The sequence below is a fragment of the Tachyglossus aculeatus genome, chromosome X1 (genome assembly GCF_015852505.1).
Source record: "Tachyglossus aculeatus isolate mTacAcu1 chromosome X1, mTacAcu1.pri, whole genome shotgun sequence".
In the NCBI taxonomy this organism is placed as follows: Eukaryota; Metazoa; Chordata; class Mammalia; order Monotremata; family Tachyglossidae; genus Tachyglossus; species Tachyglossus aculeatus.
This window is the reverse complement of record NC_052101.1, coordinates 19,819,568-19,834,095: the sequence shown is the minus strand read 5'-3', so window position 1 is coordinate 19,834,095 and position 14,528 is coordinate 19,819,568. Positions and strand designations below refer to the sequence as shown.

Below are 14,528 nucleotides of genomic sequence, written 5' to 3'. Positions count from 1 at the left end.
ATGGCTCTTGAAAAATCTTTGCCTCTGCCTTTCCAGAAAACAAGAGAAGTGTATGGAAAAGAACCCAGTGAGTGCGAAGAAGATGAGCTTTTTGAGATCCTCGTAAGTTGGATCAGGGTTTACCTCAGACAACATCCCACCCAGTCCTGGTGATGGGAACCCAAGGAGGGGAATGAGAAATGAGTCTTAAACTGACATGGGAGGGAGGGAAGTTCCATTTCTTCCTTTCAGGGGACAGGGCAGTAGAATAAGAGTCTGAAAATCTGGATTGTCATCCTAATTCTGCCTTACCCTATGACTGGGCCTCAGTTTTGCCACCTCTAGAAGGGGATTCCACCTCTCACTTTGTTGTTGCTGTTGACATCCTTATGGCTAGATCCTTGAAGTGCCAGAGGAATGGAGAAACATCTTGAGACCCTGATGCTCACTGGAGATACCTAAACACCCCACCCTTCTGAACTTAACCACAAATCCGAAGATACCTAAAAATTCCATCTCCTACTCTCTCCCCAGTAACAAGCTAATTTCTTTCCTTTTTTATAGCAAGCTGAACTTCCAGACCCAGAGCAATATGAAATTAATAAATTCCACTTCAGCGATCTGCCCCTGACCGAACTGGAGCTGGTGAAGTGTGGGATCCAGATGTACTATGAACTGAAGGTCGTAGATAAATTTCATATTCCCCAGGAGGTGAGAGCCTGCCTATGATCTTTGGCTTTCTTTCCTTTCTGAAATTTGCCATAACAATAATCCAGAGATGAGTCTTTGGCTCTCTAAAAACTTTGACCCATTTATCATGGACAAGGAATCTTTTCTGAGGGACGTGTACTCTCCTGCAATAATAACAATAAATAATGATAATAACTGTGGTATTTGTTCAGTGCTTACTATATGCCAAGCACTGTTTGAAACACTGGGTTGGATGCAGGGGAATCAGGTTCCACATGGGGCTCACAGTCTAAGTAGGAGGGAGTACAGGAATTGAATCCCTGTTTTGCAGATGAGGGAACTGAGGCACAGAGAAGTTAAGTGACTTGTCAAGGTCACACAGCAGGTATATGGTGGAGCTTAGAGATGAGAGCAGCATGGGGTAGTGGATAGAGCATGGGCCGGAAGTCAGAAGGTCTTGGGTTCTAATTCCTACTCTGCCACTTTATCTACTGTGAGACTTTGGGCAAATCAATTCACTTCTCTGGGCCTCAGTTACCTCATTTGTAAAATGGGGATTGAGACTGTGAGCCCCACATGGAACAGGGACTGTGTCCAACCCGATTTGTTTGTATCCACCCCAATGCTTAGTCCAGTGCCTGGCACATAGTAAGTGCTTACAGTGCTCGGCACATAGTAAGCGCTTAACAAATACCATCATTATTAAATACCACAATTTAATACACCCAGGGCCGGGCCATTTTCACTAGGCCACACTGCTCCCTGTAGCACTTCAATCAATCAATCAATTAATGGTATTTATTGAGCACTTATTCTGGGCAGAGCACTATATTAAGCACTTTGGAGTGCATGTTAGATTGAGTAGACATGATCCTTGCCCACAAGATTTCTATAATCTATAGGGGGAGATACAGATTGTAGGGGGAGACTGCCGACAAAAGCACTTGTATAAAGGGGAAACAACTAAGAATAAGGGTGTGTGCCATGCCCGTGGAAGGTGGCATGAATGTTTCAGGGAGTTCAATCCCAAGTGCATAGATGATGCCAATTGTCAGCTGTGTGACTTTGGGCAAGTCACTTAACTTCTCTGTGCCTCAGTTACCTCATCTGTAAAATGGGGATTAAGACTGTGGGACAACCTGATCACGCAGTGCCTAGAGCAGTAAGTGCTTATTAAATGCCATTATTATTATTATTATTATTATGCAGTAGGAAAGGAAAACAGGGTTTGGGGTTGAGAGATTAATCAGGAAAGGCTGCCCGGAGGAGATGTGATTTTAGTAGGGTTCTGAAGATCGGGAGAGTAATGGTTTGTCAGGTGTGAAGGGGGAGCGAGTTCCAGGTAGGAGGGATGTCATAAGCAAGAGGTTGATGGTAAGAGAGGAAGAGAGCAACGCACAGGAGCCAGGTGTGGGCAGGAGGTGGCCTTTCAGAAAGACTTTGAAAATGAGGAAGGATGAAGCCATGGAGAAGACATCACCTCTTCTCCCCAAAAAGTTTCCAGCTTCTGTTAAATTTATTTTGATCTTGTACTAAGCACCTAGGGCCATGCTGTGTACTCAATAAGTGCTCAGTGAATACCACAGATTGATTGATCACCCCCCCCAAATCATTGACTGGGCCCTTGTTATGAGGGGGAGGAGATCTAGAGGAAGAACAAAGCATGCTCCCTGCCCTCAAAGAGATGATGGTCTCCTGCTTTTCTCTCTTCACAGGCCCTGGTGCGTTTCGTATACTCCCTCAGTAAAGGCTATCGCAAGATCACTTACCACAACTGGCGTCATGGATTTAATGTGGGCCAGACCATGTTCTCTTTGCTGATGGTAGGGTGATGAGCCTTGAAACGGCCGTGATCGGGTTTGAGGTGCAAGGTGTACTTAATAAGCTTCCGAGTGTTCTTCGGGATACAGGGAGCCTTAGTGGAGCCTGAAAGTTATAGACAATCACTGTGCTTCCACTGGAACCTGGTAAAATGACTTTTTTTATGTGGTACTTGATAAGCTCTTACTATAATGCTTAGAACAGTGCTTTGCACATAGTAAGTGCTTTAACAAATGCCATCATCATTATTATTATTATTATAACAATGATGGCATTTGTTAAGCGCTTACTATGTGTGAAGCACTGTTCTAAGTGCTGGGGGGGATACAAGGTGATCAGGTTGTCCCACATGGGACTCACAGTTTTAATCCCCATTTTACAGATGAGGGAACTGAATAATAATAATGGCATTTATTAAGTGCTTCCTATGTGCAAAGCACTGTTCTAAGCGCCGGGGAGGTTGCAAGGTGATCAGGTTGACCTACGTGGGGCTCACAGTATTACTCCCCATTTTACAGATGAGGTAACTGAGGCACAGAGAAGTTGTGACTTGCCCAAAGTCACACAGCTGACAAGTGGTGGAGCCGGGATTAGAACGCATGACCTCTGGCTCCCAAGCCCGGGCTCTCTCCGCTGAGCCATGCCGCTTCTCTTGTTGTACTAAACATTGGGGTAGATCCAAGCTAATTAAATTGGACACAGTCTGGTGGCCCACTTGGGCTCACAGTCTTAATCCTCATTTTCCAGATGGGGTAACTGAGGCACAGAGTAGTGAAGTGACTTGCCCGAAGTCACAGCAGACAAGTGGTGGGTTGGGTTTTAGAATCCAGAATCCCGGAACAATCTGGTCCTATGGTTCTCCTCTCTTTTCTCTCTTCCCGGCCTTCTAGTTGTTGTAGCTCCAAAATGGTGGAAGAGACAAAGAACTGAACTTCTTAAGATGATTCAGGTGGGGAGGAAGGAAAACAGGGGAGTACGTGGAGTTTGGGGCTGGGGGGTGGATTTTGGATTAAACTTCACAAAGCGGAGTGTGCCAAAGAAACCCTGTGGATGAGACTTTTGGCACTGTTGCTCTTTCACCGCACTTTCCTGGCTTCGCATCCTAATTTCCAGCTCTCCTCTTGCTCTTTGGCCTGAACCGGGAAGTTCGGGTCAAGCAGGGCCCCTGCAGCGAAATTTGGAACAGCTTGTTTTGTCTCCGGATATCAGAGATCTTCCAGTCCCGTAGGCCAACGTAAAGGATCAGATTTTTTTCTTCTTGAACGTCTTTGCGGGTTGAATTTTGTCCACAATTAGAGACCTCAACTAGCAAGTTAAACTCTGCGGCTCAGCATTTGACTCCTAGTTTTCAGCTGAGTTGCAGCGTTAGCCCAGTCAGTGGTCAGCAATCCTTTTTTGTAGAACCAAAGTGAAACTCGGAGAAGTCGGTGTGTAAGGAACCAGAAAGTTTATCTCTTCCCCTCCCCGCAAGCCCCAGTTTGAAACCTAATGTCATTAGAGAAGCAGCGTGGCTCAGTGGAAAGAGTGTGGACTTGGAGTCAGGGGTCACGGGTTCTAATCCCGGCTCCGCCACTTGTCTGCTATGTGACTTTGGGCAAGTCATTTTACTTCTCTGGGCCTCAGTTACCTCATCTGTAAAATGGGGATTGACTGTGAGCCCCAGGTGGGACAACCTTAGAACAGTGCTTGGCATATAGTTAAGTGCTTAACAAATGCCATTATTATTATTATTATTAGGAAAAGGGGAGAGAAGAACCAATAATAATTGCGGTATTCATTAAGCACTTTTTATATAATAACAATAATAATAATAATAATAATGGCATTTGTTAAGCGCTTACTATGTGCAAAGCACTGTTCTAAGTGCTGGGGAGGGGAAGCAAGGTAATGAGGTTGTCCCATGTGGGGCTCACAGTCTTCACCCCCATTTTACAGATGAGGGAACTGAGGCTCAGAGAAGTTAAGTGACTTACCCAAGGTCACACAGCTGACATGTGGCAGAGTCGGGATTGGTATACATGCCATTGGTATACGTACATGGTATACATGCCAAGCAGCATACTGATGCCTGGGGTAAATATGAGCTAATCCCACACGAGTCTCACCGTATAAGGGGAAGGGGGAACAGGCTTTTAATTCCCATTTTACAGATGAGAAAACTGAGGCACAGAGAAATTAAGCGACTAGTCTAAGTGCACCCAGCAGGTAAGCGGCGGAGTTGGGATTAGAACCCATGTCCCTTGACTCTCAGGCCCCGGGCTCTTTCCCTTAAGCCATGTTTCTTCTTGAAAAGGGAAAGGAAGAGGGGGAAGGAGGGAGGGTAGAGAAAGAGAATCAGTAGCAAGTAGCCTCATAGAGAAAGCCTGTCAGTGGGCAATGTAGTAATAGTAATTATTAAGCACCTATTCTGTGCAGAAGAGTTTCCTAAGTGCTTGGGAAGAGAGTGATTATCTCTCTGTTGGACATAAATATTACTCTATTATTACTCTATTTTACTTGTACATAGTCTATTTTACTTTGTTAATATGTTTTGTTCTCTGTCTCCCCCTTCTAGACTGTGAGCCCACTGTTGGGTAGGGACCATCTCTATATGTTGCCAGCTTGGACTTCTCAAGTGCTTAGTACAGTGCTCTGCACAGAGTAAGCACTCAATAAATGCGATTGAATGAATGAATGAATAGTAAGCACTTAATAAATGCCATTATTATTATTATGTGTGGAGCACTGCCTTAAATTCTGGGGAGAGTACAAGGCAATAGAGTTTGAAGTCATGACCCCTGCCCACAAGCCCACACACTCAAGTGCTCTTCAGGTTGAGTCTGTGAGCCCACTGTTGGGTAGGGACCATCTCTATATGTTGCCAACTTGGACTTCCCAAGCGCTTAGTACAGTGCCCTGCACAGAGTAAGCGCTCAATAAATATGATTGAATGAATGAATGAATGAAGAGGGAGGGCTTTCCAGGCCAGAAGCAGGTCATGGGCGAGAGTTCGGGCGGTGGGATAGACGAGACTGAAGGATACCTTGTTGCGGTGCGCTATACTAGACACTAGGGAAGTATAGAATAGCCAATTGACACGTTTCCTGTCCACAAGAAGCTCCATTTCTAATGGTTGAGGTGAGCATAAAGCAGTTACAACTAGAAAAACTCTAATCTCAGCTGGTATTTTTATTGTATTTGTTAAGCACTTACTATGTTCCAGGCACTGTACTAATGTAGAGGTAGATATTCGCTTTTCAGTTTGGACGCAGTCCCTGTCCCGCATAGGGCTCACAATCTTAATCCCAATTGTTCAGATGCGGTAACTGAGGCAGAGAGGAGTGAAGTGACTTGCCCAAGCTCACACAACAGACAAGTTGAATCAGCGGGGCTCAGTGGAAAGAACCCGGGCTTTGGAGTCAGAGGTCATGGGTTCAAATCCCAGCTCTGCCAATTGTCAGCTGTGTGACTTTGGGCAAGTCACTTCACTTTTCTGGGCCATCTGTAAAATGGGGATTAAGACTGTGAGCCCCCCCGTGGGACAACCTCCCCAGCGCTTAGAACAGTGCTTTGCACATAGTAAGCGCTTAATAAATGCCATTTTAAAAAAAAGTGGTGGAGCTGGGATTCTAATCAGGTCCTTCTAACTTCCAGGCCTGCGGTCTGTCCACTAGACCACTCTGCTTACCTACACCCAGTCCCAATCCACGTTACTTCCAAGGGTTATACAGCCTGAGGATAATCACTGAACTTTCCCGAGCTTCCGCCTTCCTGTCTCAGGAGAGAACAGGGCCACGAGAATGGTCCCCTACTGGCTTCCCGGGCATTCATTCACTCATTCAATCGTATTTATTGAGCGCTTACTGTGTGCAGAGCACTGTACTAAGCGCTTGGGAAGTACAAGTTGGCAACAGATAGAGACGGTCCCTACCCAACAGCGGGCTCACAGTCTAGAAGGGGGAGACAGACAACTAAACATATTAACAAAACAGAATAAATAAAATAAATATGTACAAATAAAATAGAGTAGTAAATACGTACAAACATATATTCATTCATTCAATTGTATTGAGCGCTTACTGCGTGCAGAGCACTGTACTAAGCGCTTGGGAAGTACAAGTTGGCAACATCTAGAGACGGTCCCTACCCAACAGCGGGCTCACGGTATAGAAGGGGGAGACAGACAACAAAACAAAACATATTAACAAAATAGAATAAATAAAATGAATATGTACAAATAAAATAGAGTAATAAATACGTACAAACATATATTCATTCATTCAATCATATTGAGCGCTTACTGTGTGCAGAGCACTGTACTTAGCACTTGGGAAGTACAAGTTGGCAACATATAGAGACGGTCCCTACCCAACAGTGGGCTCATATATGCAGGTGACAGAAAACAGAAATAGAAAACAGAAACAGAAATCTGGGGAGACGTTGGAGATAACATCCAAAAGGGGCTATCGCTACCTCTCAGCCACACACAGTGCTTTGTTATCGTCATTAGTTAGCACACACAAAATTTCCCAGATTCCCTGATAAATGGAGCCAGCACTTTCCGGACCCTTCTTATCTGACCCAGTACCCAGATCGAAGAAATATTATCGAAACAAGTATGGCTAGTTATTTTCCTGCTGCCCCCCAAATCCTGCCCTCTGAATTCCTAGGCGCCTCTGGAGAAACGTGAAGCTGCGTATCCTGGAGGGAAAAGCGGGAGTCTGGGAGTCAAAAGACAGTGCCTGGCACATAAGTGCTTAACAATTATTTATTATCATTAATTATTACTGTTAACCCCAGCTCTGCAACTTGCCTGCTCTGTGACCCTGAGAAGGTCACTTAACTTCTCTGTGCTTCAGCTTCCTTGTCTTTAAAATGTAAGCTCGCTGTGGGCAGAGAATGTGACTGTTTATTGTTGTAGTGTACTTTTCCAAGAGCTTAGTAAGCACCCAATAATAATAATAATAATGATGGTATTTAAGTGCTTACTATGTGCAAAGCACTGTTCTAAGCGCTGGGGAGGTTACAAGGTGATCAGGTTGTCCCACGGGGGGCTCACAGTCTTTATCCCCATTTTCCAGATGAGGGAACTGAGGCCCAGAGAAGTGAAGTGACTTGCCCAAAGTCACATAGCTGGCAATTGGCGGAGTCGGGATTTGAACCCATGACCTCTGACTCCAAAGCCCGGGCCCTTTCCACTGAGCCACGCTGCTTCTCTAATAAATACGTTGGAATGAATGAATATAATGCAGATTCACACTTGTTCTCCCTCCCCCTTAGACTCAGAGTGCCCTATGGGGCAGGAACTGTCCGACCTGATTATCTCGTATCTACCCCAGTGCTTAGTACAGTTCTTGGCACATAGTAGGTGCTTGATACAATTATTATTATTATCATTCATAATAATAATAATAATGATCTGGCCTGACTTGAACTAATATCAAATGGGTCTCTGCATCACAGTCATCTCCTCCCCTGCACCATCAGCCAGATCATGTTCCCCTTTCTCCCCCACCTCAGAACCAATCAACCAATCAATGGTCAATCACACTTGTCAACTGTGTGACTTTGGGCAAGTCACTTAACTTTTCTGGGCCTCAGTTCCCTCATCTGTAAAATGGGGATGAAGACTGTGAGCCCCATGTGGGACAACCTGATCACCTTGTAAATTCCCCAGCGCTTAGAACAGTGCTCTGCACATAGTAAGCGCTTAATAAATGTCATTATTATTATTATTATCAATGGTATTTATTAATAATAATGGTGGTATTTGTTCATTCATTCATTCATTCAATTCATTCCATCGTATTTATTGAGTGCTTACTGTGTGCAGAGCACTGTACTAAGCGCTTGGGAAGTACAAGTTGGCAACATACAGAGACGGTCCCTACCCAACAGTGGGCTCACAGTCTAGAATTTGTTAAGCACTTACTATGTGCCAAGCACTGTACTAAGCGCTGCGGGGGTTACAAGGTGATCAGGTTGTCCCACTTGGGGCTCACAGTCTTAATCCCCATTTTACAGATGAAGTAACTGAGGCCCAGAGAAGCTAAGTGGCTTTCCCAAGGTCACACAGCTCACGAGTGACGGAGCTGGGATTCGAACCCGTGACCATTTATTGAGCACGGACTGTGTGTAGAGCACTGTACTGAGCACTTTGGAAGAGTATAATACAATAGAATTCATAGGCAGGTTCCCTGCCCACGACGAGCTTACAGTCTAGAGAACGGGCTCACCGTCTAGAGGAACAAAACTTTGGAGACATTTCTAGGAAACGACAACTCGTAAGCACGCTCTGTCCACTTATTTAGACTGGGAAGTTGAAACGTTACTTCACGGATTTGGAGGCACTAGCCATGGTGACCGCTGCTTTCTGTCATGACATCGATCACAGAGGCACTAATAACCTCTACCAGATGAAGTAAGTTTTTTGTTTCGGTTTGGTTTTAATGGTATTTGTTAAACTCTTACTTTGTGCCATTCATTCATTCATTCAATTGTATTTATTGAGCGCTTACTGTGTGAAGAGCACTGGACTAAGCGCTTGGGAAGTACAGTTGGCAACATATAGAGACGGTCCCTACCCAACAGTGGGCTCACAGTCTAGAAGGGGATGCCAGGCTCTGTACTGAGCACTGGGGTAGATACAAGCTAATCAGGTTGGACACAGTCCATGTTCCACATGGGGCTCACGGTCTTAGTCCCCATTGCACAGATTAAGTAACTGAGGCACAGAGAAGTGAAGTGGTTTGCCCAGGGACATACAGCAGGCAAAAGAAGCAGCGTGGCTCAGTGGAAAGAGCCCGGGCTTTGGAGTCAGAGGTCATGGGTTCGAATCCCGGCTCCACCAATAGTCAGCTGTGTGACTTTGGGCAAGTCACTTCACTTCTCTGTGCCTCAGTTACCTCATCTGTAAAATGGGGATTAAGACTGTGAGCCCCCTGTGGGACAACCTGATCACCTTGTAACCTCCCCAGCGCTTAGAACTGTGCTTTGCACATAGTAAGCACCTAATAAATGTCATTATTATTATTATTATTATTATTATTATTATTATTATTATGTGAAGCAGCATGGCTCAAGGGAAAGAGCACAGGCTGGAGAGCCAGAGGTCATGGGTTCAAATCCCAGCTCCGCCACTTGTCAGCTGTGTGACTTTGGACAAATCACTTAACTTCTCTGTGCCACAGTTACCTCATCTGTAAAATGGGTATTAAGACTGTGAGCCCCCTGTGGGACAACCTGATCATCTTGTAACCTCCCAAACAAGTACTTGTTATTGTCACAGAGAAGTGAAGTGACTTGCCCAAAGTTGCACAGCTGACAATTGGCGGAGCCGGGATTGAACCCATGACCTCTGACTCTAAAGCCCGTGCTCTTTCGCAGGGATTAAGCTGACATTGGAAAAAAAAAATCAGGACGTTGGTAATATTAAAAGTTTTTAGGTATTTGAATTTTTTTTTCCTGAAAAATTGTCACCCAGCAAAAATTTGCCCCTCTAGGCTGGGGCCTCTAGGGAAGTCTATCAGCCTGCGTATCCCTTTCCTTCTTTTATTTGCTCAGCAATCCTACCCTTAGAGAGCCCGGTTTACCCCTACAAATAAGCCATTTCGCTTTTCACTCGTCCAACATCTTTGCCCTTTGGAGTGTGTACGATGATCATGAGAGCGTTTAGTGAGGATTTCATGGGGAAAGGGTCTTACTCTTCTGTTTTCAGATCCCAAAACCCACTGGCTAAGCTGCACGGCTCCTCCATTTTGGAAAGACACCACTTGGAATTTGGCAAGACACTGCTGAAAGATGAGGTACAGGCATTCCTTGGTTGGCTCGTCTTTTCTTTGATGCTAGAACATGGTAGCAGCTCCCTTGGCAACGGGATGAAGACCCAAACGTCCTCCAGAATAACCCCTCCCAGGGCATTCAAGCGCTTAGTACAGTGCTCTGCACACAGTAAGTGCTCAATAAATACAATTGATTGATTGATTGATTAGGTTTTCTCTTCAAACTTGCCCGGAGAAGCATTGTTGGCTTAAGACTGTGAGCCCCCCGTGGAACAACCTGATCACCTTGTATCCTCCCCAGCACTTAGAACAGTGCTTTGCACATAGTAAGCACTTAATAAATGCTATTATTATTATTATTATTATTATTATTATCATTATGTGGACTGTGTCCAACCTGATTACCTTGTATCTACTCCAGTGCTTACTACAGTGCCTGGCTCATATTCATTCATTCATTTAATTGTATTTATTGAGCGCTTACTGTGTGCAGTGAACCTGGATGACTCAAGGGATCTCAATCAGGCAGTCGTATTTATTGAACGCTTACTGTGTGCAGAGCACAGTAACAGGCGCTTGGGAGAGTAGAAGCAGCATAATGAATAGAGCACGGGCTTGGGAGACAGAAGGTCATGGGTTCGGATCCCGGCTCCACCATTTGTCTGCTGAGTGAACCTGGGCAAGTCACTTCACTTCCCTGGGCCTCAGTTACCTCATTTGTAAAATGAGGATTTTTTTTTTAATGGCATTTATTAAGCACTTACTATGTGCAAAGTACTGTTCTAAGCGCTGGGGAGGTTACAAGGTGATCAATCAATCAATCAATCATCCCATAGGAGATGTAGAGAAGCAGCGTGGCTCAGTGGAAAGAGCATGGGCTTTGGAGTCAGAGGTCAGGGGTTCGAATCCCAGCTCCGCCAATTGTCAGCTGTGTGACTTTGGGCAAGTCACTTCACTTCTCTGGGCCTCAGTTACCTCATCTGTAAAATGGGGATTAAGACTGTGAGCCCCCCGTGAGACAACCTGACCACCTTGTATCCTCCCCAGGGCTTAGAACAGTGCTTTGCACATAGTAAGCGCTTAATAAATGCTATTATTATTATGTGTACTGCATCCAACCTGATTACCTTGTATCTACTCCAGTGCTTACTACAGTGCCTGGCTCATATTCATTCATTCATTTAATTGTATTTATTGAGCGCTTACTGTGTGCAGAGCACTGTACTAAGAGCTTGGAGAGTACAATTCGGTGACAGATAGAGACAATCCCTACCCAACAATGGGCTCACAATCTAGTAAGTGCTTAACAAATACCGTTTAAAACCAAAACAAAACGAAGGGCCCTGGAAGCTCATCTCTAGCTCTGGAGTATGGGCTAGGAGGGGAGAGAGAGGGGCAACTCCCTAGATAAGAAAAACTGCCAGATACTCAGTTAGGAATTTCTAGTGCCACAGAGGCACTTCCCAGAACAGGCTTTTTTGGCACTCTACATCCCCTTCAAACACCTAGAGAACATTCCCTATTGATTGAAAGCTCACCTCCTCCAGGAAGCCTTGCCACACTGAGCTCCCCCTTTTCCTCTGCTCCTCCTCCCCTCCCCATCACCCCCACTCCCTCCTTCTCTGCTCTACCCCCTCCCCACCCCACAACGCTTCTGTATATATGTACATATTTAGTATTCTATTTATTGTATTAATGATGTGCAGATATCAGTAGTTCTATATATTGATGCCTGTCTACTTGTTTTGTTTTGTTGCCCGTCTCCCCTGAGCCCGTTGTTGGGTAGGGATTGTCTCTGTTTCCGAATTGTACTTTCCAAGTGCTCAGTACAGCGCTCTGCACACAGTAAGCAGTAAATACGATTGAATAAATGAATAAATTTCGCTCTTTGCTGTCACAGGAGGATCATATCCTTAGCAGGAGCTTTGCATACGTCGAGGTGGAGATGCATAAGGCAAACAATAATCTCTGCCCCTGACTGCAGTGAAGAGGACTACTTGTCGAAGAGTCAGCGAGCACTTCTGATCAAACAGTGGTATTTATGGAGCACTTACTGTGGCAGAGCACTGTACTAAGCGCTTGGGCGAGTACCATGCAGCTGAGTTGAGGCCTCTGAGGAAATAAACCCTGCGTTTAGCTAAACCCCAGCTTAGACCGCCTCAGAGTCATCTCTGGGTTTGTAGTGCTTATCACAGAACTTCCACCTTGATGATGCCATGAACCAAGCAGCAGGGAGCAATTTATAATGATAATAGTAATTGTAGTATTTAAGTGCTTACTACATGCCAAGTGCTGTACTAAGCGTTAGGGTAGATACAAAATAATAATCAAGTCCCACCAAGGGCTCAGCCTAAGTAGGAGGGAGAACAGGTATCGAATCCCCATTTTGCAGATGAGGGAACTGAAGTACAGAGAAGTCAAGTGACTTGCCCAAAGTCATACAGCAGGTAAGTGTCAGAATTAGAACCCAGATCTTCTGACTCCCAGGCCTTTCCATGAGGCCACGTTGTTTCCACCTCCATTAATGCTTCACTGCAAAAAAATGCACTGAGCTCCTGGGTAGTCCCCAGCTCATGACATATCTCAGCTTTCAGAAATTGGAATCTGACAGCGACTTTCCACACCTGAGGAAGAACAAACACAAGTAAATAACCCAAATTTGTCCTCAAGCGGGCTGATTTCTCAACCTCCTGTGTCTGCAGACTCAGGAAAATCGTATTATTTATTGCCTTTCTCCATATGGGTTAGCTCACAAATTCCAGTGAGAGAAGCGGTGTAACCTAGTGAAAGGAACACCGATCTGGGATTCAGAGGACCAGGGTCCTAATCCTGGTTTTTCCACATGTCTGTTGTGTGAACGTGGGCGAGTCGCTTCACTTCTCTGTGCCTCAGTTCCCTCATCTGCAAAATGGGGATTTTGTTCCCCCTGTTCCCGCTCCTGCTCAGACTGTGAGCCCCATGTGGGACCTGATTATCTTCTATCTACTTCAGTGCATAGTACAGTGCTTGGTTTAAAAAATATCACTATTATTATTCTTATTACTAACCCGATAGTATTATTATTAATAATGATTATAATGGCATTTATTAAGCGCTTACTATGTGCCAAGCACTGTTCTAAGCACTGGGGGTATACAAGGTCATCAGGTTGTCCCATGTGGGGCTCACAGTCTTCATCACCATTTTCCAGTTTGTACTTCCCAAGCGCTGAGTACAGTGCTCTGCACACAGTAAGCGCTCAATAAGTACGATTGATTCCAGTTGAGGTAACTGAGGCCCAGTGAAGTGACTTGCCCAAGGTCACACAGCAGACAAGTAATGCAGACATTAAGGGCCCCATGGTGTAATGGTTAGCACTCTGGACTCTGAATCCAGCGATCCAAGTTCAAATCTCAGTGGGACCTTAATCTTCCAACTTGTACTTCCCAAGCGCATAGTACAGTGCTCTGCACACAGTAAGCGCTCAATAAATATGGTTGAATGAATGAATGAAGTGGCGGAGCCAGGATTAGAACCCATGACCTCTGGCTCCCAAGCCCGGGCTCTTTCCACTGAGCCACGCTGCTTCTCTACTCCCAAAACCTAGGGTCCCATGACAGGGCAACTCTTATCTTGTCCTCTGAGTCAAATGTTACACCGTCTGACTTAAATGAGGGAAATGCACGGAGTGATGCATAATCATCGCCTGTTTCACTTTCCCCGAGTGAGGTCTCCTAGCTGCATTCAAATCTCACTCTCATTTAGTTGCAATCTCAGTCACCTTGATTTACTTACTGTCCTTCAGATGATCCTGTTACAAAAAGAAAGCTGGATTTTCCAAGTTTGAAGAAGGGAGACAGAAACCGCTTTTCATGCATGACACTTGTTGATTTCTTATTTAATAATAATAATAATAATGATGGCATTTATTAAGCACTTACTATGTGCAAAGCACTGTTCTAAGCGCTGGGGAGGTTACAAGGTGATCAGGTTGTCCCACGGGGGGCTCACAGTCTTAATCCCCATTTTCCAGATGAGGCAACTGAGGCCCAGAGTAGGGACTGTCTCTATATGTTGCCAACTTGTACTTCCCAAGCTCTTAGTACAGTGCTCTGCACACAGTAAGTGCTCAATAAGTACGATTGATTGATTGATTGAAGTGACTTGCCCAAAGTCACACAGCTGACAATTGGCAGAGCTGGGATTTGAACCCGTGACCTCTGACTCCAAAGCCCGGGCTCTTTCCATTGAGCCACGCTGCTTCTCGCTTGCTTGGGATAATTCCCAGGTATTGAGCCC

General features: G+C 45.1%; 1 protein-coding gene across 1 annotated transcript in view; it reads left to right on the top strand.

Annotated features, from left to right (window-relative positions):
- PDE6A (phosphodiesterase 6A) overlaps positions 1-14,528 on the top strand; it is a 64,882-nt gene that overhangs the window by 29,928 nt on the left and 20,426 nt on the right. Inside the window, exons 11-15 of the mRNA XM_038771672.1 lie at positions 37-102; positions 544-690; positions 2,385-2,492; positions 8,781-8,890; positions 10,187-10,274. Of these exons, the coding sequence (XP_038627600.1) occupies positions 37-102; positions 544-690; positions 2,385-2,492; positions 8,781-8,890; positions 10,187-10,274 (519 nt within the window). The remainder of the gene's footprint in view (positions 1-36; positions 103-543; positions 691-2,384; positions 2,493-8,780; positions 8,891-10,186; positions 10,275-14,528) is intronic.